Below are 24,433 nucleotides of genomic sequence, written 5' to 3' on the forward strand. Positions count from 1 at the left end.
ACTGAGAGTTTGAGGCCACCCTGAGACTACATAGTGAATTCCAGGTCAGCCTGAGCTAGCGTGAGACCCTACCTCAGAAAACTGGGGAGAAAAAAGTAATTTGATACAAAATACCATTTTTGGATTCTTTCTCCTCACCATCTAGGATCAAAAATACTACTGAGTGTCTGCCTGTATTGTAAACAGTGCACATCTAAGCAGTTGGGCCCCTGAGCCAGGTTGCTAACCAGTCATGGTAACTTGGGTTACATTAAACCCTGTCTGTGTCTCATTGTTTGCCAGTAGGTAATAGCCACCAATAATCCCAACCCACCACAACCTGATCCTTTTATGGGAAATGCACACATACAAAAATAAATTGGCAAAAGGTTATTGCTAAAATCTATTGCCACCCAGAATTGTTGAAGTAGTTGGTGGTGGTTTTTTTTTTTTATTATTTATTTATTTTTTTGTCTTTTCCAAACAGGATAATTACTTCTGACCAACCCACACACTTTAATTAAAGTGACTGCAGCTCGAGAGCAAGTTACTTAAAACTGTACATACAGCTCTAAAAGCTTCAGCCACTGATAAGCATCTCACTTAGATGGCTCATAATTGCTCCCAGCACCCAGCGATCATTGCTGCTGTTTTCACCACTAATTCTGTACAATGGTAGCAACGCCATAGTTGAAGGACACAAAGAATTGCCTAATTTCCTTTCTTTGTTTTTTCTTCCTTTTTTTACCTTCTCTTTTTCATTTTTATTTTTCGTTTTTTTTTTTCTTTTCTTTTTTTTCTGGTTTTCTTTCTGGCCAATTTAAAATTTGTCAAAGTCGGTCTTCTTCTGGATCACTGCCCTTTGATATTTCGCGCACTCCATTTGCCACAAACAAGCCGCAGGGCCGCAGTTCATGCTGACTCTAGCAGAAGCAGAGAGAGCTCCATTTATCTTACACTGCCTGCTGAATTCCTACTCATTAACTGGGGGTTCACTGCCTCTTTTTAACCCCAATGGCTGTTTTCATCCCTTTAGAGTAACGGGGTGGTAGGAAGAGGGGTCCTGTTCACATCTGTTTGCAGGACTGGGTGGTGAGGGATGTGCAACCCAAGCTACCTCCTCTTCACAGAAATGGTGTCACTCCCATCTCGCCATACCTTTAACTTCAGGAGCACATGGAGGGGAGAGGGAGGAGGTTCCTAAGTGGTAGCCATTCAATCATTTGTTACAAATCATCTCATTATCAATTTGCTATTCACACTGAAGAAAATTATATTCATTTAACCTTGACCAAAATAACACTCAAGAAAGAATCTAGTCTTCTAACTATGAAGCAAGCTCTGGCCCAAGACAGCTTGGAAGCATGAACAATAGATTTGACTAAAAGTAACTGCGTATGGGGCTGGAGGGATGGCTTTAACAGTTAAGGTGCTTGCCTGCAAAGCCTAAGGACTCAGGTTTGATTCCCCAGTACCCACATAAGCCAGAAGCACAAGGTGGCACATGTGTCTTGAGTTCGTTGGCAATGTCTAGAGACCTCTGTTTCCCACTTTCCCTCTCTCTGTCTCTTATAAATAAATTAAATTTAAATTTAAAAAGGTAACTATGTACAAGTCTTAGTTGTGTCCTTTGCAGGTAAATCCACTTCTCTAAACATCAGTTTCTTCTTCACCTATAAAGCAGGGATAACATACCTACTTGCTGATGTGAAAATCAGATTCACGTATAGTTGCTGTCATCTGCAAAGCCCTTGGGAGAGTTGTTTCTTTCTTAAACAAAAAAAAAAAAACAAAAAACTTTTGCATTTTTTACATTAGGGTATAACAATTTGTTTTCAATCATAATCATTAGCAAAAGTACATGGACATGTTATATTCAGTATCAAAGATTCTCTATGGCTTGGGCCCAGAATAAATATACAAATGCAGCAGTAGGCCTGTCTCACAGGTACTTGAAGTCTTTCAGAGAGACCACCCAGGCATATCTGTGACAGCAGATCATCAGCCTGGATGCACCATGACATGCGATGAACCTAGTTCTTTGAGAGTTCACAGTTCCTTGCACAGTGCTCATAACCAAAGATTGCCAAAATGCCATTACAACGTAGATGAAAAATTCTCTCATTTTCCAGGTTGAGAAATTGAAGCATAAGCAAGTTAAACAAGTCTTCCAAGATACGCAGTAAATGTACATCAGAGAACAGAACAGAATTCTCGAACCTTATGTTTAACTTTTCACAGGACTGCTTCAGAGTTTACCTAAGCCGAATCTGAAAAAACCAACTACACAGAGAAAATCTGACTTGGGAGCAAGCCTGTAGGAATAGGTGTTCTCTTGTCTTCCTGATCTCTGCGTGAATCTACCCGCCTCTGCATGGGGCACATCAGCATCACTGGGACAAACCAGTGCACAGCTGACTGACTATGTGCAAATTTATAATATAATCTAAGGAGAATAAACAGTGTTTAATTTCTGAGGAGCTAACTTCAACTCTTCCAAAAATTTATGTATATTTAGTGCTCAGGATTGAAACCAGGGTCTCACACCTTTTTTTTTCAAATGGCCTTTTGTTTTTTGTGGTTTTTTGTTTTTTTTTTTAATTTTTATTAGCATTTTCCATGATTATAAAAAAAATCCCATGGTAATTCCCTCCCCCACACACACACTTTCCCCTTTGAAATTCCATTCTCCATCATATTACCTCCCCATCACAATCATTGTACTTACATATATACAATATCAACCTATTTTTTTGTGTGTTTTTTTTAAGGTGCATTTCTTTAATTTTTAAAAATATACACAGGAGAAGTCATGTGTTTTACATAGGAACACACACATTAACAAAGCATTTCTTAAAGTTTTCCAAAATTCTATTATATCCGTCTGAAATGTTTTTGGTTTTTTGAGGTAGGGTCTCACTCTAGCCCAGGCTGACCTGGAATTCACTATGTAGTCTCAGGGTGGCCTCGACTTGTGGCAGTCCTCCTACTTCTGCCTCCCAAGTGCTGGGATTAAAGGCATGCACCACCATGCCCAGCTTTTAAATGACCTTTTGTCATTTTTGCCATGGCTAGTTGTAGTTTGGTAGGAAGGTTTGCATGCCTGTAACTGTAACAGAGTGTTAAAAGAGTGCATGTGTTGGTTTCTGACTGAGGTACAGGAAAGAATTGCCTCAAAAAGAAAGATGAACTAAGTCCAGATAACAGAGTGTTCCATCACTAAGCCACCTCAGGTTCTCAGAACCAGGCCTTGGAAGAGTCATTGTAAGGAGGATTTCATCCCACTATTTTGGTTGCCTTAAGGAAATTAAATTCCTTCTCTAAAAATAGAATCCCAGTCTTCCAAGGCCTTGTTGTGTCTCATTGTCATCTTTCCACTGCCTCACCACCAGAGCAGGGACGGTGGCTGTGCAGCAGGACTGCTGTGATGGCCTGGCCACTCCAGTGCTGTGTGACCTGAGGTCCTTGGCCTGGATTTTTATCCTCCTCTTATGTTCAGAGAGAAATGACAAGTCAATTTAGATGGAGAAAGAACTATCAGGCTCAAGTGCAAAGCAATTTTAAGTTCCCTATTGTTGCTGTCCTTGAGTGTAAGGAACACCTGAGCAAAGAGGTCTCTTACGGGCTTAGGGGAACCTTGTTCTCCAACATGGCCTTGCTCCCAGACAGCTGGGCAGCCTGCTGCATAGCTGCTCAGTTTTGCCCACACAGAAGTGCCCTGATGGCTGGCACAAGTTTTAGCAGCCCCAGCAGAGCACGACTACTGGCACTCACCTGGCCGTTGCAGCGTACCTTCTTGAGGTGCCTGGGTGAGAGGGAGCACTGTGACAGCAGATGAGGAGACACATGTAAAAGTTCTTCAAGTATGCCGTTCTCTGAGACTTCTTTCTGCTGCAGGAAGAAAGGACCATTCTTGGGCAGTGTGAACTCAGGGGTTACTATCCAAGCATTGTGTGTGTTTTTCCATCTCTTATATCCATCTTCAAGATTGTCATAAGTTAGCCGGGCGTGGTGTCGCACGCCTTTAATCCCCGCACTAGGGAGGCAGAGGTAGGAGGATCACCGAGAGTTCGAGGCCACCCTGAGACTCCATGGCGAATTCCAGGTCAGCCTGAGCCAGAGTGAGACCCTACCTCGAAAAACCAAAAAAAAAAAAAAAAAAAGATTGTCATAAGCTGAAAAGGGCCACCTTTGGTTGTCTGAAACAGAATGGGAAGTTGACACTAGGAAAGAAAGATGGTCCAGTACGCATGCCTTAAAAATGACCTCACCTGTAATGCATAGCATGTCCTACAGTTTCTGTCTCCTTCAAAGTGGTCATCAAGTATACCCAAGACCCTTTTCCTTCACTTGTTCCCAAGTGACTCAGGTCCCCATATTCTAACCGGGCAGACTCAGGGAGAGCAAATTAGGAAAGAATATAATAAAGACTGATGAAGCATATCTCTACCACAATTGAGAAAATCTGGTGGTGTTTCTTGTGGATGTTTTTGTGTAAAGGAACAGGCAGGACTGAAGAAGGAATAATGATTTTTTTATTCATATTTGAAAATCTGTGGATTTACTGTATGAGTTTTTTGTTTGTTTGAGGTTTTTTTGTTCATTTTTATTTATTTATTTGAGAGTGACAGAGAGAGAAAGAGGCAGATAGAGAGAGAGAGAGAGAGAGAGAGAGACAATGGGTGCGCCAGAGTTTCCAGCCACTGCAAACGAACTCCAGATGTGTGTACCCCCTTGTGCATCTGCCTAATGTGGGTCCTGGGGAATCAAGCCTCGAACCAGGGTTCTTAGGCTTCACAGGCAAGCGCTTAACCGCTAAGCCATCTCTTCATCCCTATTTGTTTTTGTTTTTTGAGGTAGGGTCTCACTCTAGCCCAGGCTGACCTGGAATTCATTATGGAGTCTCAGGGTGGCCTCGAACTCACAGCGATCTTCCTCCCTCTGCCTCCTAAGTGCTGGGATTAAAGGCGCGCGCCACCACACCCGGCTACTGTATGATTTTTTAAATATGAACAACACAACACTAACACTATTGCAAGGAACTTCAGGGTTAAACATCCATTGAGAATATTGCTGTTAAAATCAATATGCAAATGCCCTTGTATTTAGATAGGTATGGCTCCCTTTGAAGAAAAGCAGATATATGAAAATGGGATTTCAAAAAAACCTAGATACATTGGGAGAAATTATTCCCATTACAAAAGGATTATTTGCTTTACCAAAGGATTCACTGCAGGGTTCCTTCTAAATAGCTCCCTTAAGGCATTTAAAACAGGATCTGATTTACACAGTTTTTTAAGAATGTTTTTGTGGGGAAAAGGCACACCTGTTATGGATATGGAAATAGTTTTGCAGGATCTTTTTCACTCTTTCTTACTCTCTTCATATAGAATTTTCTTTCAACATAGAAAATGTGATTACATAGATCTTTTAAATGGCCTCTTAGGTTTGTTCTTTTGAATCTTAATAAGATTTCAGTCTTCTTATGCTGATTTTTTTCAATCTCATGGTTAAGGTATGGGTGTATGTTTTAATATCTGAGTACTCAGGATCTTTGTAGGGAATAGTTCTTCTCTCCAGCATTGAAAGTTTTTAACCAATCAAGCAAATTGCTTTTTTTAAGAGAAGGAATAACAACAGCCCATAAAAGTTAAAATTGGCTTTAAATTTGCATAGGCTTCTTAGTATAACCTAAAAGAAGTTAAGAATGTGTTTTAAAACAACCAACAACTTTAGTCAGTATTGCATTCTTTTGTAAAACCTTCCCCCTGTTTACCAAATTAGGACTGGTCTTTCTATAAGGTCACCTCAGGCCTTTGGCTATGCTGTAAGTTTTATTCTAGGCTTTAAAAGTTTCCTTCTCCCAGATACACCCCCTGGGCTGTGCTCAGAGCTAGAGTAGGACTGACTCTCTCTCCTGCTCTCCTGTGGCAAACACCTCCAGGTGCTTCTCTCCAGCTTTGACCCTTTAGACGAGACATGTGGCTCTGTGTAGTAACGCGGCTCAGGGCACACTGTCAGACTGCTGTGCTGAGGGTACATGTGGGTCACTGGAGCCAGACTCTTAAGCGAGACTACTTAGGCCCAAGTCTCAGCTCTGAATTTCCTGACGTTGTGGTCTTTGGCAAGTTACTTAACTTTTTGTCCCTCGGTGTCCTCTGGAAGCTAGTGATCTTTTAGAGTGGGTGTGAGGATTAGACTGGCATAGTGATATCTCAATATTACATCTTCATATTTGATCAGACTAGTGATGCCTCTTCTGGATTTAACTCTTTACGTTAAAATTCTAAGGTTTTGTCTTTAGGATTTTATAGGGAATTTATTTTGGGAAAGAAAAGGTGAGAGCAATCTACCTTACTTATCCTGTTTCAGCCTTTACATAAAGTAGGATTCTAAAAAAGAATGATTTTCCTTACTGTAGCAGATTCTTAAACACACTCTCACACGCATACACACTGACTTGATTTCCTAAAAACCCTGAGGCCCTGCAATCTGGCCAGAAAAGAAAGAAAACCATTCCAAGATATTTAATTGTACAGGGAGCTTACAGGATTGATCGAGAGCTTAGCTTTTTACAATAGTCCAGTGAATAAGAAATGCTCCTGACAAACGATCAATGATAGGATAATCACTCTTTATCCCCCTCCTCATTCTTACCTTCTTTCTTTCAGGAGAACAGGGTTCAGAAGTCAAAAATCTTTATAGACGCCGCTTTTAAATTAAGCAGAAAATAGACATTGACATATTTGTTAATCTCCCCTAAATCATTACTGGGGCTGGCTGCTTTGCCGTACAAGGAGAGAGGGGCCATCAGTGTGCAACATGAGAGTATAACTAGCTTAAGAGCAGCCCTTTACTTTTAGAAAATAATTTTAAAACCATTTTTCCTTAAAACAAGCACACTAATCCTTGGCCACCTTATATGCATCTTAAGACACCTTCTCTACTTCCATATTTTCTTGGCTCTGCTCCCTTTTTGAGGGTGGCTTTATTGTCTTCATAGTGCCAAGAAGACCAGAGCATTGTAGACTTTTATTTCATCGGTCTTTCCAAGCTCTAGCAGCCTACCTTTCTTCTCCAGTTTCAGCCTTTGCCTAAAGTTGGGTTCTAAAAAAGATGACTTTGCCAGCTTCCAGCTTCTTAGGTCAAAGCCTTTTTTCTAGAAGACTCTTGTCCTCAGCGTTCACTCTTAACTTCTTGTACACCCTAATGCTGAGCCAACTCTAGCTGATCTCCCTCTGTAGTTACTGCTGGGATTTCTGCCTGGCCACCATCATTCCCACTTAATGAGGGAGAGCACAGGTCCTGGAGCCAGCCAGACTGAAATCCTGATTATACTACTTAACAGCTGCGTACCATTGGGCAAGTCACTTTACATTTCAGGTCTTCTTTTTCTTTTTTATAAAATGGATACCTTGTCTATAAAATGGGATATGGGACCAGAGATAATATTATGTGAAGCAACTCAGAAAGCACTTAGTAAGGTTGAGGTATTCAGCTTGGCAGCAGAGTTAACAGCTATTCAGACCTATGTCTGGATTGTGCATTGTGACTTACGATATAGGTGATCCTGAAAGTCAGTGTCTTGACATATAGTAATTGCTCAGTAACTGGTGTGTTCTATAGAACCCACACAGATGTATATGTGCATTCAAGTGTAATGTTGGTTGCTTACCCAGGGTTAGGAACTCACTGTTAGATTTTGTCAACTGTCCTGCCACCCCGTGGCCCCCAGCAAGGCTGTAATCTTCCATGCTATTATGTTAGTTCTCTATGTCACAGAAACAGAAGGAGCTGCCTTTAAATTTTTGGCCTGCCTGGGATATTGTATGTGACCAATAATATGGGTAGGAATGATAGGAGACATTGTCTTGGTGTTACTTACGCATTGGAACTGAGCTGGAACTTCAGTGTTACCAGTCAGTGTCTGCATTATTCTTTAGTGTTCTGAGAGGAAAGGGATTCTACTACTGAAGTGCTTGTCTTCTGTCCCAAGTAAGGAAGAAGAATGGCATGCATGACACATTTAAAAGTTTCAGGGCCAAAGTACTGCATTTGATTCCTGGCTCTGTCATTTTCTTGCTTGTGACCTTGATAAGTTATAGAAATTCTTGGTATCTCAGTTTTCTTGCCTATAAGATGTTAATAATAATACCAACCTCATAAGGTTGTGAAGATTAAAGGAGCTAATCAGATTTTCTTTGGGATATTTATGTATGTGGTGAGCAGGCATGAGCTTGCATCATGTGGACACTAGAGGTTGGTGTCTTCCTCGAGTACTGTCCACCTTCTTTTTTTTTGGGGGGATGGCTTTTCGAAGTAGGGTCTCACTCTAGCCCAGACTGACCTGGAATTTACTATGTAGTCTCGGGGTGGCCTCCAACTCAGTGGTCCCTTTTACCTCTACCTGCCAAATGCTAGGATTAATGGTGTGCACCACCATAGTGATCAGTCTCTTACTGAACTTGGAGCTCACCAGTTTAGCTGAACTAGCTAATCAGCAAACCCCAGGGACCCCCGTGTCCACTTACCCAACACTGGATTTATACCTGGCTTTTACTGGGCACTGGGGATTTGAACTCAGGTCCTCGTGCTTACTTGGAAAGCACTTCACCAACTGATCCACCTTCCCAAGCCAGAGTTAACAGATTTAAAGAAACTATAGTAGTGCTGATGTCCTGTAAGTACTAGAATTATTGATTGTACACACTGGACAACATGGAAAACTTATCTCCCAGTTTCTTTTTTTAAACTTTTTATTTTATATGACATCACAGAAAAAAGCACAAAAATAACATAAGAAACTTCTAGCACCTTTTTCAAATTTGCCTTGTGTTAACATTATGTCCCATTTGTCATGTCACTTGTTCTTAGGAGTGTTCACTCTTGCCCCCCCCCACACACACACAATGTGTTTTCTTCTTACCATAAGAGAGTAATCTGTAGACACATCTATTATCCATAAATATTCATTGTGTGTTTCTAGAAATAGCTTTTATTACATAATCACAAATACTATCTATAAATCAGATCTATGAACATTGATGCAGTACTACCATATATTACACAATTCATATTAAAATTTTGTCAAATATCCCATTAATGTCCCTTTATAGCTTTCTCTTTTTCTTCTTTGAGACCTAGTCCCCAACCACACATTGCAATTCATTGTCATATTTTTATCTCCTTTAAGCAGAGTAATTATGTGTTCTTTCCGTATCTTTCATGGCCTTAGCATTTTTTAAAGCATATTTTATTCTTACTTGACAGAGAATAGGTATGCCAGGGTCTCCAGACACGTGCGCCACCGTGTGTATCTGACTTACGTGGGTCCTGGGGATTGAACCTGGGTCCTTTGGCTTTGTAAGCAAGCATCTTAACTGCTAAGCCATCCCTCCAGCCCCAGCTTTAGCATTTTTGAAGGTTACAGGCTAGTTTAGAGCATGTTCCTCAGATTGTGGCTAGATTCAGGTTGTGCAATTTGGACTGGAAATTTCCAGACATGCTGCTCTGCCCTTCTCTGCACATCATATATGGGTGTGCATGATACCAGTCTTTCTTTTCGATGGTAGGCTTTCTGCACTGTGATTCTACAAAGTTATCATTTCTCCTTTGTAATTAATAAGCGTCTTGTAGAGCCAGATATTATCCCAACACTCAGGAAGCAAGAGGATCACAAGTTCAAGGCAAACCCAGGCTACATAGTAAGACCTTGTCTCACCAAAAAAAAAAAAAAAAAAAAAAGGGCAGAGCCAGGCGTGGTGGCGCATGCCTTTAATCCCAGCACTTGGGAGGCAGAGGTAGGAGGATCTCCATGAGTTCCAGGCCACCCTGAAACTACATAGTGAATTCCAGGTCAGCCTGAGCTAGAGCAAGACTCTACCTTGGAAAGAAAAAAAAGGGGGGGGGAGTTGTGAGTAGGCACTACTTTAGATACTGGGAGACTTTTACTAGTTTGGTATCCATTGATGATTCTTTGCACAATAAATTGATGTGATAGCTTATGAAACAATAATTCTCTAATTTCATCATTCTGTTTCTCTGCTGGGAGGGAGCACATTCCTCTTCCCTTCATCCTCACTTAATTATTTTCTACAAGATGCATACCTAAATAAGTTCTTATTCTAGTCCATAAATATTGTGATAAGTAGCTCTTTTGGTGCTCAGAATGTCTCCAAGTTATCCAGTGGGAACACCTTCAGACTGGCTCCTATATCCTTCTAGCGTGTCTCAGCCAAGCTCTTTCTTGCTTTCTGTCGCAACATGCCCTATCCCTGGAGTCAGCAGGCTAAGATGTCTTGGTTTCTTCCAGTGGAAAGAGTTAGCTTCCCTATCATAGGTGTTCTGACAGAAAGACTTGCCTCAGAAGATGCCTTGCATTGTTCTCCAGGAAGGTCCGCATAGAATTAATGGACCACAGTGTTACCTGTAGTGTAGGCATGCTGCTTGCTTGTTTTGGAAGAAAGGCTCTGAGCTACTAAGTCAGTGATTGCCTTCTATGTGAGCTCCCGAGAAAAGACTGCTGAGCTTCTTCTATCAGTTTCAAAATATTGGCTGTTTAAAAAAAAAAAAAAAAGGAGAAACAGATTTGGGCATCTAAAAAAACACATATGAAGTGAAACTAGATGGTATGGTTGCATTCCTGTTCTGTTAACATGTGTTTATGTATCATACTGATGGAGCACACAGCAGCCCGATGCTGTTTATAGCATATGATTCATGATGGCATAAAAAACAAGGCCTGTTTCCAGACAGGCAGGCTTGAAATAGACCTTTCTCTTCTGCACCCCATCACCTGTGTCCATGTACCTGTCAGATTGTCCCCAATACCAGCAGTTGTCACCTACTGCTTCTTCAGCTGCACTTACTCTTCCTTCCTAGGCAGGCAGCTAAATTTTCAGTATTGATTGCAGATTCCATTCTGAAAGTAATTAGGAAGAAAAGCACAATATAGCAACACTTCTTCTAAGACCCAGTTGACTGGGGGTGGCGGGTCTTCTTGTTATAAAGAGTTCTGAAGTCTCTGATACTGGGTTGCTGTGTGCTTCTTGACTCATTGATCCAAACAAGGTTTGTGGACTGCCTTTCTGTTTACTTCTTCCTTCTCTTTTAGCCCAAGAGCTGAAAGGTCTTTGTCACTCTGGCCAGAGCATGGCTCTGTGAAGAGCAGCCTGGGTTGGAGACCAAGGGCTAATCCACTGAGCTGACACAAGCTACATAGACATGGCTCTGATTGACCAAATTCTATTTTGAGGTTGAGAGTCCCCAGATCTGACACTAGAAGCTATGGAATGGTGTGACTTGCAACTTAGGAGTCATTACCAGGTTGGCACTGAGGTGCCTGCTGAGGACAGGGCAAAGCTTCCAGTTTGTGCTCTTGACTTCATGGGACACTCTCCTACTACATCCCACACTGGGACTAGTCCAGCCACTCTTAACACTGGTCAGCAGTGTGGGCATGGTGTTAGTGTGCCAGCCCCGCTTCATGAGGATGAAGGGACCTGACTGTTGGGCACTGAGCTAGGGAGAAAGGTACAGGCTTCCAGGTAGTTCTCTCCTCTGCTCAGAAGAGGCCTGGGAGGAGGGCTCCCATCCCTACTTTCATGCTTGTGACCACCACAGGGAAAAAAGGACACACGGTCTCCCTGTGGCAAGGTAAGCACAAGACTGGCATCCCATAGTGTCCTCTTATACAGCAAGGAGGTGGTGAAGGTAGTGGAAAGCCAATCCTCATAGGGAAGCTTCTCAGGACTGTGGGGGGGCTGCTGCTGGTCACTGCAGAGTGTGACAGGCAGGTTTATCTAATTGCAGGCACCCCAGAGCTAAGCCCAGCTGAGCGGAAGGAGTTGGAGAACAAGCTGAAGGAGCGGGAGGAATTCCTAATACCCATTTACCATCAGGTAGCTCTGCAGTTTGCTGACTTGCACGACACACCAGGCCGGATGCAGGAGAAGGGTGTTATTAATGTAAGTGCAATGGTTGCCACTTCTCTGACTTGTCAGAGACCTACAAGTGACTGTGTCAGGAGCATAGCCCCACAAGCAGGGCCAAATTAAAAGAGCTTGTTCAGATCAAACCATTTCTTTCTTTTTTTAAGATCTCTTTCTTTTTCCCTCTGTATCCACTGTCACCCTAAAATAATAGATGATTTAGGGTTCCATGGCATCCCCAGACAGGCTCCATTTTACTATTTGGAAACTGAGTCATGCGTGCTTTTTTGGTGACAGCTGCCCAGGTGGTCCTCAGGCTGGAGATTACTACAGTGTCAAGGTTATGGCAGCAGCTAACTCAACTTTGGTCTATATGCAAATTCAGCTGTCTGCTCAAAACCAGTTTCTGGGAATTGAGTCTCTTTCACAGAACAGCATTTGTGTGAAGTTAGGGTTTGCCAAGCCCATGGCTATGTGGTACTGCCATTCTACACTGGGATGCCTAGGTACTAGATCTCATAGCCAGCTCTGCAGTCTATGAAGGACTTGCCTGGAGAAGGGTTCCCTAAGCAGGATTAGGCTAGAGTGACCATATTTATTATGTACATCTAGGACATCCTAGATTGGAAAACATCACGTACCTTCTTCTACTGGCGGCTGAGGCGCCTCTTGCTGGAGGATCTGGTCAAGAAGAAAATCCACAATGCCAACCCCGAGTTGACGGATGGCCAGATCCAGGCCATGTTAAGGCGCTGGTTTGTAGAAGTGGAAGGCACAGTAAAGGTAGGTGGGTTCCTGTGGAATAGCCTTCATGCTGTGCATCCTACCTGAGGTTGGAAGACTTGTCCTCTGAGACTCTTCAGTCCTCCAAGGGCAAGAGTAGACAAGGAGCCTAGAGCCTAAGACCTTTTTCCTGTACACACACAGCCTAGTAGCTTGTTACATTTTTAACAATTTTTTAAAAATTTATTTATTAGAGACAGAGTGAGAATGGATGAACCAGAGCATCTAACCACTGCAAATGAACTCCAAATGCATGTAGTACCATGTGCATCTGGCTTACGTGGGACCTTAGGCTTCAAAGGCATATGCTTTAACTGCTAAGCCATCTCTCTAGCCCTCAGCAAACTTTTTTGTTGTTATTGTTGTTGATTTCTTTTTAATTTTTTTTTTGTTTTATTTTCATTTATTTATTTGAGAGCAATGGATAGAGAATGGGCATGCCAGGTCCTCCAGCCACTGCAAACAAACTCCAGATGCATGCGCCCCCTTGTGCATCTGGCTTACATGGGACCTGGGGAATCGAGCCTCGAACTGGGGTCCTTAGGCTTCATAGGCAGGTGCTTTACTGCTAAGCCATCTCTCCAACCCACTCAGCAACCCTTTTCGAACATAACATATCAGACACTGTGCTAGACCCTAGGAACATGGAAGTAATAGACAATGTTCCTGTCCACCAAGAGAAAAAGTCAAGATGTAGAACATTAAGGCTGGCACTAAACCCAGCCAAGAGCATAGTCGCATTGCACAGAGAGTAGGCACCATCTTTGAGTAAGGAGGAGGGAGACTTCTGGAAGAAGTGATACATCAAGAGAGACTTGAAAGCAAAGTGAACATGAATGAACCAGAGAAAAAGTTTGGCTTGGTGGGGCAGAGGTAGAAAGAATGTTCCAGATATAAACAACTGTGTCCAAAGTATGAGAGCAAAGTCAACAAGCATCTAAGGAGCTACATATACTGCAGGGTAGCTCAGAAAGCAGGTGCCCACTCATGTGACTGGAAAGGGGCCAGACTGGGCAAGCTGCTGAGGACTGTGGGGAACCTCTGAGTTACTTTACACAGCACACTTAAAGTTTCTATTTGGAAACACTACTCATGGGGATGGAGAGAGGCAGGAAGCCTAATAGGGTATGATAGAGCATAATAGGGCGGAAGGTGCTACACTGTAACTAAAGATATAGTTTGGGGGGCGGGTGACTAAGTAGTTAAAGGTACAGTGCAGTGGCAAGCGACCCTGACATGTGTATGTCTACACATACAAGATAAGGTTTGAAGTCTGAGCTAGAAGGAAATGCCTAGCCTGCCTGTAGGAAATATGAATCAGAAATCTTCGGGTGATCATGTAGAAGGAGCTTGTGTCTTACAGTAGTGTGACCGTATTGAGATGGCGGGTCTGAGGCTCAGATTTACACCTAAAGTTGTGGACTATACAAGACAGTACATAGGAGGAGGGAAAAGAACTTAGAGGGTTGGGGAGTGAATCTTAGTGGTGGAACCACATGCATCTCATGTGTGAGGTCCTGGATTAGATCCCCAGAGAGAAAGAACCTTTGTTAGTTGATGTACAGCAAATAATGCCATAGGTTCATTCCACTGGAGTAGTGGTAATAGATGACAAAATGTTTATGTTCAAACCTTGGGTGACTGGCCCACACAGGGACTCTCCAGCCTCCTGGAAAATGCTGTCCAAGTCTTTGCTAATCATTCTCAGCAAGGAGCTCCAGAACCCTCCATCAGTTTCAAAGGCAGTGAAGTGGAGTGCTTCTAAGATTCACCTTTGTGTTAAGTCTGCCCATTTCTTTACAACTGAAAAGCTTCTTTGGATAAATATTTCAGATGTGCAGCAGGGGAGTGCGGCATTCTCCGACATTTGGTTCAGGTTAAGGTCAGTCTATGGCATCATAATTGAGTGAGACAATTTTGTCAGTGGCTACTGGCAGCTTCTAGTGAAAGTTGGCATTGAAAGTCACGCAACTGTAAAATAAGAGGTTGTTCTCCAGTTAAGAGTGGCCAGCTAGGTAAATGGAGTGTGTGTGTGTGCGTCCCGTATGCCTTCCTACCACATTAGTCACTAATGGACGTGCACAGCCTCGGTGGGCACAAGGATGAGGAGAAGGAATAGCTTCCCTCCAAGCATGAAGCTAGTAGATAGGCCCCTCACTCGCTCCTTAGTGGCTTCCTCCCAGGGGACAGTGTGTCTAAAGAAACAGGTCATTGCCATTGCTTATCGATGGAGAGCACTGTGTGTACAGGCTCCTGGCTGGAACTCAAGTGCAGAAGATACCCAGCCTCCTACCTGAGCACCGGCTACCAGCTTAACCCAAGAGCTGACACACTTTCCGTTGTCAGTATCCTCCATGAGCTCTTCATCCCAGGGGACAGGGAGGAAGGACAAGTGGACCTTTGTAGTCAGGGCATAGGGCTTTGAAACCTCCTGCTGCAGTCTGCAGGCTCAGCAGGACCTAGTCAGCATGGTGGGTGATAAAATCTGCAGTGACCTTGAGAGAAGAAAATGTTGCAGTGATCAGGAGCTCCTAATGGCTGACATGGAAGCTTCTTGGGGTTAGGAAATGGCTTAAAACCACTTTGGGCAGTTAGGGGTACTCTTCAAACAGTGCCAAATCCTGTGTATTTGTTTCTCTCAAGTGCAAACACTGGCTGAGTCCCGACCCTGCAGTCCTCATGGTAGTTCCTGGCAGGGAGTCATGTGATGATTGGCATCTATTAGCCATGCTCTGTTTTTTGTTTGTTTTACTTTGCCCCCCCCCCCAAAGAATTTGTTCTCTGACTCTTAATCCTGGAGAAAGATTCCAGGACAGAAATTTGAAGGCACCATGTTGTTATATAACTGAGCACATTCTCCTGTTTCCCTCAGAGATATGTTACCATGATTTATAGTATTCTGTTGAATCCACTGGGGTAGTCCTATTGTAGGCAGTAGTTGGGTTATTGTTCATAGTTTCACTGCCGGCAGAAGCAACTCATCACTACAGCTCCCTGAAAAAAAAACAACCGTGGTTTAAATTGTGTTGTGAGAACATGGCACATGTTTGTTTCATGGGCAGGGTTTCTGTCTTGAATCCTAGCTCTATAATTTTAAGTTTGCTGTTTTTCAAACAGGCTGAGATTGATGCCCTGGCCTGAAAATTCCAACAGGAGAAGTTGACATTACATGAAACGCTGAGAAAAAATGTGGGTTTGGGAATCTCACAAATTCTGGGAATCCCAGCTTTGAATTTACTGGCTTGGGGTTATTATTTGAGCCTTTATTCCCTGTGTTTAAAATAGAGATGGTGTTTATAATGTCGCAGGATTCTTGAGTTTAAATGACATAAAAGCATGGAATACAATGCCTTTGGTTAAGTAGCATAGCCCTCCCAGGCATGTTGAGAAAAACCAGCGGTACTATGGGTACATAAATTTTTGACTTTTGCTAAAGATGCAGTTGATCAGGATTATCAACTCTACCTTCATGCACTCTGGGCCTTACTGGCTGTCATCCAGGTGTTGTGCTTTGAGTGAACAAATCGTTCCTATATAGGGCCCATATCTTTAAGCATCTGTAAAACTTGGATTGTGTTGCTGTCATTCTTTCTGGGAACTTTTTAAAAATGTTTAAACACTCAGGAAAGCAGAAGAGTTTTCTCTAGAGGGTAGCTGGCTTTCCAAGGTAGTGTCTAAGCATCGTTAGAAGCCGGCATCTCGTTAGCTAATACATTACACCAATCAAGGAAAGTTATCTTAAGCCACAATTAATCTGCTCCCTGGCATATGTTGATAGGAAAGCATCATGCTGTTTCTTAATTAAAAGCAAACGGATTAAAAATGATTAATAAGAGTATTAAATATTCTCTTAAACTAAAGGCTTTGAGATTCTTAGGCAAATCTACTTGGTTTTTTCCCCCATTCTGAAACCCAAGAAGCATGCACTGTTTGATTTGTTTCCATCTCTCCTACCCATCCCCCACCCCTTCCTAAGTATGGGGAGTGTAAGTCCTTAAGCCATGGAGAACTCTGAATTATCAAAAATAGAAGTAGGGGGCTGGAGGGATGGCTTAGCTATTGAGGTGCTTGCCTGCAAAGCCAAAGGACCCAGGTTCGATTCCCCATGACCCTTGTTAGCCAGCTGCACAAGGGAACACGTGTCTGGAGGCCCTGGCATGTCCTTTTTTTTTTTTCTCTCTCTCTCTCTCTCTGTCAAATAAAATACATTTTTTTAAAAGAAGTAGGGTCTGGAGAAATGGCTTAGCAGTTAAGGCACTTGCCTGCAGAGCCAAAAGACCCAGGTTCTATTCCCCAGGACCCACAGAGGCCAGTTGCAGAAGGTGGTGCTTTAGTCTGGAGTTTGTTTGCAGTGGCTGGAGGCCCTAGCGTACCCATGTTCTCCCAGTCTATCAAATAAATATATTGTTTTTAAGAAACGGAAGTAGAGCCAGGCATGGTGGCACACACCTTTAATCCCAGCACTTGGGAGGCAGAGGTAGGAGGATCACCATGAATTAGAGGCCACCCTGAGACTACATAGTGAATTTCAGGTCAGCCTTGAAACCCTACCTTGAAAAAAAATGGAAGTAGAAATGGCTAAGTTTATAAAGATAGTGGGGGTCCTTCTATATGTGGGGATACACCCATAAACTGAACCACATGAATTAAGACAATACAGATGAGAAATAGTGCTACCCACCTTCTTGTCAGTAGGGACTGCTGTGGCTCTTCCTTTTGCAGGCCCTCAGAGATGCTGACCATCCTGAGTGAAGAATAAGGTTGGGAAGCATCCCTTGCTTTGCACAGTCAAAGGAGAGCTGGTGTGTCACTGTGGCAGACAGAGAGTCTGGAGCCAGGGAAGGAAGTGGGCTAGAGACCTAGGCCTGGGAATCTGTCATTCTTTACATATGAGGGACACCTTAAGTGCTTTACAGGATGGAAGACACAGAGATGACACACCCTAGACAACTAGGATGTGAGACTCTGAAACACCGCACTTGATAGGTTTGTTTGTTTACTTTGCATCCGTATCTGGCCTGGAAAATACTGTTTAGTGGCACGTTTTAAACTCCCAATCCTCAGTCTCCCAAGTGCTGGGATTCTAGGTGTGATCCATCACACCCAGCAAGAAGAAAATGTTTTCAAAGGCATGGAACTGAGTAAGTGTGCACTCTTTTGGAGGCTGTGGAGAGCACATTCCCTCCGTTTTGCAAGCTCTACTGTTGCAGCTGTGGCTTTTGTGCTGTTGCTGGTATCTGTGTTTCCGGAAGCCACAACAGAAGCCTCAGAGAGTCCCTAAGGCACCCACCTATTAAATTACAGCACCAAACTCATTGTCATTCTGACTTTGACTTCGTTAGTGATAACAGAGAAGGATAGCACACCTTTAAATGACGAGCTTTGTGTTTAATTACCCAAACAAAATGACATAAATATGAATGAGCCCTAATGGTGGTACTTGGTTTTCCGGAAACCATTAACAAAACGATTCCTAAATGATTTGTAAAGAAAATGAGAGAAGAGAGCAAGGAGAAGGCTATTAGGCTTCTAACACACTCCTGAATTATTATGTAGTCAACTACCTCGGAAATACTAAGCTAAATGATCTTGAAAGAAAGGAGGCGAGAGGTGGGCTGTTGAGTCTTTCAGGGCTATAGACTTCTCGACCTTTATGAATACTCTCTTAGCTAATAAAATGGGGTCGGTTTCTGGCCTGGTGACTGTACTACAGCAGCGAGGTACTCACGTTGGTGTCCCTGCTGTGTCGTGTGTTGTCCATCTCCCACCCCATGCAACCTTAAAGGATGGTGGCCCAATTATAAGAGGCTTCCCCAGCTAGAGAGCTGAGGCACAGTCTAGGGCTTTGTCAGGACTAGAAACACTTCAGGATCTGTATCTCTCTCCAGAAACAAACCACCACATAAACACTTTTCTCTCCTTGTGGCACTCTGAGCTGTTCCCTTGGCCTTTGTGGATAGATAATGAAGGCAGCTCCTGTCTGCAGACCTGTTTCCTCCTATACAGTACCAACAGGAAAGGAGAATTAGAACAATCCAAGTCTGGCCTGATGCCTGGTGTTTGACCAAGACCTATCTGTTTTCAGGCTTATGTTTGGGACAACAATAAGGATCTGGTAGAGTGGCTGGAGAAACAGCTGACAGAGGAAGATGGTGTCCGCTCGGTGGTAGAGGAGAACATCAAATACATCAGCAGGGACTATGTCCTCAAGCAGATCCGCAGGTAAGACCAGCAGGAGAGGACCATGAGATAATAATGCCCCTGACCTTTGTGTCTCTTTCTGTATGTGAGACTGCTGTCTCAGCTACTGGGATCCAGAAAGCTTAGTTCACTGTGCCCACTTATTAGCTCGGATACTCAAGGGGGTGGGAATATAGCTTGGGGGTTAAAGTTACTTGCTTGCAAAGCCTACCAGGTCCAGTTCAACTCTCTAACCACGTAGAGTCAGAGGGCATTTGCGGCAGCAAGAGACCCTGTGTGGGTGCCCATACACACAAATTTAACAATGCAAATGAGTAAATAAATACAGATGCTCAAACCAGGCAGATGATTCAGAGAAGGGGCAAAGCTGCCTGCTAGCTTCCTGGGGGACTATCATGGAGATTGCTTGGGCAGTTTTAAATGTTTGTTTGAAGGGGGGGCAAAGAGAGAATGGGTTCACTAGGGCCTCCAGATGCATGCATTTTGTGCATATGGCTTTACATGGGCACTGGGGAATCAAACCCAGGTCTGCAAGCAAGCACCTTTAACCACTGAGCCATTGCTCCAGCTCCCTCCCCCCCCCCACACACACACATGAGATAGGGTCTCACTCTAGCTCAGGCTGACCTGAAACTCACTATGTAATCTTAGGGTGGCCTCGAACTCAAGGCGATCCTACCACCTCTGCCTTCCAAGTGCTGGGATTAAAGGCGTGCACCACCACGACTGGCTTTCCAGCCCCATTGTACTGACAGAAAAGTTGCAAAACTCAGTACAAAAGTACCCTGTGTATTGCAGATAGTTTACCTAAATTTGCCTATTATATAATATATAGCAACTTAAAAAAAGTTAGTGGAGGCTGGGTGTGGTGACACACGCCTTTAATCCCAGCACTCGCAAGGCCAAGGTAAGAGGATCACTGTTGAGTTTGAGGCCACCCTGAGACTACATAGTGAATTTCAGGTCAGCCTGGGCTAGAGTGAGCCCCTACCTCGAAAAAACAATTACATATATTGGAGAGAGAGAGATTGGGCTCACCAGAGCCTCCTGCCATTGTAAATAAACTCCAGGAGCATATGCCACCCTGTGCAACTTGCTTTCCATGGGTACTAGGGTATTGAACACAGGTTGTCAGGCTTTGCAATCAAATATCTTTAACACTGAACCATACCCCCAGCTCCATGAATAAATAGCCTGTATAGGCATATTAACATGATCAACTTTTGTAAATTTTTATATCGATGAAAAGATTTTATTTAAAATCTTGCAGAGCTGTAGAGATGGCTCAGCAGTTAAAAGCACTTACTTAAATAAATCCTGAAGGCCTGGGTTCTATTCCCCAGTACCCACAAAAGCCAGATGCACAAAGTGACACATGTATCTGGAGTTCATTTGAATGGCAAGAGGCACTGGAGCATCCATTCCTCCCTCTGCTTGCAAACAAATTTTTTTTTTATGTTTTGAGAGAAAACAGGTATACCTGGGCCTCTTGCCACTGTAAATGAACTCCAGACACATGCGGCTAATTTATGTGGGTCCTGGTGAATCAAATCTGGGTCCTTTGGCTTCTCGGGCAAGTGCCTTAACCTCCAAGCCGTCTCTACTACCCTTAAACATTTATTTTAAAATTTCCATTTGTACAAGGGCCTCAGTGGTAGAACACTTGTGCCCTTGGTTCAATCCCAGCACAGCCTCTCCAATCTCCTATTTATAGACTGTTGCTCATTTTCAAGATGTCTAGTTTTTCCTTGTGATTTGATTCAGGTTTTGCATTATGACAAGAATACTACATATGTGGTGTTCACAGAGTACCTCATTGAGGGGCATACAATTTTTACCTGCCCTCCCTCATGTTAATTTCCATTACGTAGTTAATATGATTAGATTTCTTCCAGTACTGACCACCTCCCCCCCCCCAACACACACACACTGAACTGTTTGTGGAAAGACAACTTTAAGGCCAGTCACAAATCTTGCTGTCCATCAGAATTTTCCCTTAGATTTAGCATCCACTGGTGATTCTTACCTAACTCAGTCTTTTAATGAGCTTGTACAACTTTACAGTTCTAGCCTGACCTCCGCAATTATGTCACCAAATTCTGTAAGTAAAAGTCTTCCCTAGGTGTTGTGGCACATATCTATAATCCCATCACTCAAGAAGCTGAGGTATGTGGTTTACTGAGTTTCAAGGTCAGCCTGGAGTGAGACCCCCCCTCGGGGGGGGGGGGAACTCTCCTAAGTTTTAGCTCACTTCTGGGAAGACTTGGCATCAAAATGTATACTACCCAGAAAGGACACCTATTGTGTAGACTCCATTTAGTATTTTGCTTTGATTTATTAGAGAGAGAGAGAGAATGGGCACACCAGGGCCTCCAATCACCACAAACGAACCCCAGACACATGTGCCACCTTGTGCATCTGGCTTATATGGGTACTGGGAAATCGAACCTGGTTCCTTAGGCTTCACAGGCAAGTGCCTTAACCACTTCAGCCCTGGAGTTATTTATTTTTTTAATGTTTTCTAGTTTGCCTGATACTGTTCCTTGGCTGCTGAGACCATTTTTAATAAGGGAGTAAGGAAGTGACTACATATCTACAGTGGTCTTGTTAGCTGATTGACCAGGTAGTTCTTACGCTGCTCCAATCACAACACTCCATGCCTTTTCCACTGTCTCTCATCATCTTCTGCAGCTTGGTACAGGCCAATCCAGAAGTTGCCATGGATTCCATCGTCCACATGACCCAGCACATCTCACCCACTCAGCGAGCGGAAGTTGTACGGATCCTCTCCACAATGGATTCCCCTTCCACGTAGGAAGCACTGCCTGCCCTGCCTCCAGAGGAAAGGGCTAGTGCTATCTCTTGCACCTGAACCCCCTGTCATGAGAAGGCACAAGAGACCCAGCACTGGAGTGCAAGTGGCACTTTGCTTCCCCTCGAGTGTTTCAGGTTGTGCATGACATCCTGGGATCTAGGATCACAAAGCCCCATCGCGTATACCCAGTTCAGTATTTATTAGCCCCATTGCAGTGACAGTCCACTCCCTGCACAGGGCTGAGAAGGCAATGAAGGGTACGAGGTCGTACCATGAGGTCTTACTACACAAAAGCAGGGCTTCCCCTCCTGCTGCAGTCCCTGCCCCATGAGCCACAGCCACAGGCAGCAGAGGAGGGCTGGGGCTGAGGAAGGAGGACAGCTCAGTCCATCATTTATTAGCCCACCTGCAGCCCGGCCCACACCACACACTGGAGAGGAATCAGTCCCTGTTTAACCATATTGAATTAACTGTTCATGAGAGACATTAGTATACAAAATCTCCCACAGGCTACCCGAGAACTCAGCAGTGGGGAAAGCCTTGAGACACAGAAATAGACCAAGTTATTGTTCTTGATATAGGGACCTCAACCTTCCACCACCCTAGTTACCACTCTGTGACTAGTTGATTGGACCCAGGAACTACAAGGCAGGGTACACAAGGTCCAGCTTCTGCCAGGGCCTGAGGTGGTGGAAGACAAGCCAGCTGACTTTTCTGTCACTGGTGGAAAGTCATGCCACAAGGAGAGCAGGCCAGGAAAAGAGAAGCCTTTTCTTAGGACCAAGAAAGTTGTCACTGTGGAGCCTGAAGCATTGGGTCACAAGGCGAGTAGTGCCTATAGAGCCGCCTATTCCTGTTCCTGAGCAGTTGGGTGGCTGACATTCCTGCTGTCTGGCATTTGCCCCTTCTCTGAATGTATGCTGGTAGCAGGTGTGGCAGGTCTCCCACAGCTGTGCTCTCCTCCCTGGTGCAGAGAGCTTCCAGGGACATACAATCCACCTGACCTTAAGAACAATTCCGTCATGGTGCTGCTGCCTTCCAGGCTCTCTGGTTCCCCCGCGGCCAGCAGCAGGGTCTTCCTCGGGTGGCCGAGAGAGCTTATTTTATTTTAACAACCCCTTTAGCAAGGAAAGCAGCCTTGGTGTTCCCAAAGCAAGAGTGAAAGGTGATGAGGGCAGCATCCCATTACTGACGTGCAGCTAATGTGGGCATTTGTCACTGGAGACCAAGGAGGAAACCACTAGGATGCCATAGAAGGTGGTGTGAATGCTTCAGTCTTGAGCCTTAACTCTCCAGGAGGGCCTCTGAAGCTATGCTGCATCGCACAGGGATGCCACAGGGCTGGACGCACAGCGGACCCCAGGAGGGGGAGCTTCCACCAGCCCCGATGGAAGGCACAAGGCAGGAGTAGGCGAGGGCGATTCTTAGTCTGGAAAGCAGTTAACTGCCTACCTAGGAGGCAAGGATGGGAGTCACCTCTGATCGCCTCATTTTGCCACAGTACATCAAATCCCACAGCCACTGGTGACATTCGAGTGTTTACTCCCTGGAAGAACTGTTCTGGCATTTCTTCAGAGGTGGGGTGAGTTATGCTTGTATAGCTTCCCTTTCCCTACTGCCCCTTGTCCAGAACAGGGATTTCACATGGCGAAGTGAGAAAGAGCCACCGCACGTGAGCACTCTGATGTTCCCACCACCCATTTCACATGCAAGGTTGCTGAGGCAGGAGGAAAAATGATGTATTGACCGAGACTTGCTTGAACTGAGATTGCCATATTATCTGTTTTCTCTGTTCACGAAGCAGCCCTCACTCGTGTCAGTGAGAATCCGATGGACACATTCCCAGTGAGCGACAAGCTTCAGTCGAATGCACTCTTTTCACATTTTGTTGAAATAAACCTCCACATTTGTAGAAGAGCCACAGTGTGTCATTTCAATCCATGCCCAACTACCCAATCTCTCCTTCTACTTTGAACAGCGTTATCGGGGTTTGCAGGGGAGCGGGTGAGCACAACCCCCACCCCTAATTGATCCTGCCACACTAAACTCCCTTTGTCTCCTGAAACTGGCAAAAATGAACAGGGCAACCATACCTAGCTGGCCTTAGCTTACTCATACTCAAAGCCCCACAACTAATTAAAATTAAAATTAAACACCTCTAGTGTTTTTTCAATAGACCATGCCACTTGCTGAGAGCTGAATGGGGGTTCTGGTAGGGTGTACCCACCTAATGAAAGAAATTAGGGGTGGAGGCAAGAAGGAACTATGCCTGTTCATTGAAAATAACAGCTCCAGAGTGCCACTGCCACCCACCACCACACACACACAGCCTGTTTTCTCAGAAGTCTCCTTCCCAGCATGTTCCTATATACTCAGTGGTGTGAACTCTGACACCACCTGACCCTGGTTAGATTCTCGGGGAGGGGGAAAGTTTTCCTGCTATTTTGGCTGCTTAATAGATTTTTGAGGTCTGAGCATGTACAGCATTAGAGGCAAGAAAGTTAGGATTGTGTGCCCCGAGCCTTCTGTCACAGGTTGCCACAGAGCAAACAGGAAGGAAGTCACTGATCTAACCCCCTCCAAGTCCTGAGATGTATATAGCATAGCAGGGGGTGACTTTTATTGAAACATAAAAAAAATGTTAAGATTGAACCAGCCTGAGCCAGATATTCTAGAAAGAGGAGCAAGAAGGGAAATTCAAGCTGGGCTTGGTGGCACATACTTG

General features: G+C 44.1%; 1 protein-coding gene across 4 annotated transcripts in view; it reads left to right on the forward strand.

Moving 5' to 3' along the window:
- The window catches only part of Acaca (acetyl-CoA carboxylase alpha), a 334,197-nt gene extending 310,572 nt beyond the window's left edge, over positions 1 to 23,625 (forward strand). For all 4 annotated transcript variants that reach the window (XM_045158041.1, XM_045158040.1, XM_004664543.3 and 1 more), the window contains 4 exons: positions 11,791 to 11,945; positions 12,522 to 12,692; positions 18,778 to 18,914; positions 21,585 to 23,625. In XM_045158041.1, the coding sequence (XP_045013976.1) occupies positions 11,791 to 11,945; positions 12,522 to 12,692; positions 18,778 to 18,914; positions 21,585 to 21,708 (587 nt within the window). In that variant the 3' untranslated portion in view covers positions 21,709 to 23,625. The remainder of the gene's footprint in view (positions 1 to 11,790; positions 11,946 to 12,521; positions 12,693 to 18,777; positions 18,915 to 21,584) is intronic.
- The last annotated feature ends 808 nt before the right edge of the window (positions 23,626 to 24,433 follow it).

The sequence above is a fragment of the Jaculus jaculus genome, chromosome 9, assembly GCF_020740685.1.
Source record: "Jaculus jaculus isolate mJacJac1 chromosome 9, mJacJac1.mat.Y.cur, whole genome shotgun sequence".
Lineage (NCBI taxonomy): Eukaryota > Metazoa > Chordata > Mammalia > Rodentia > Dipodidae > Jaculus > Jaculus jaculus.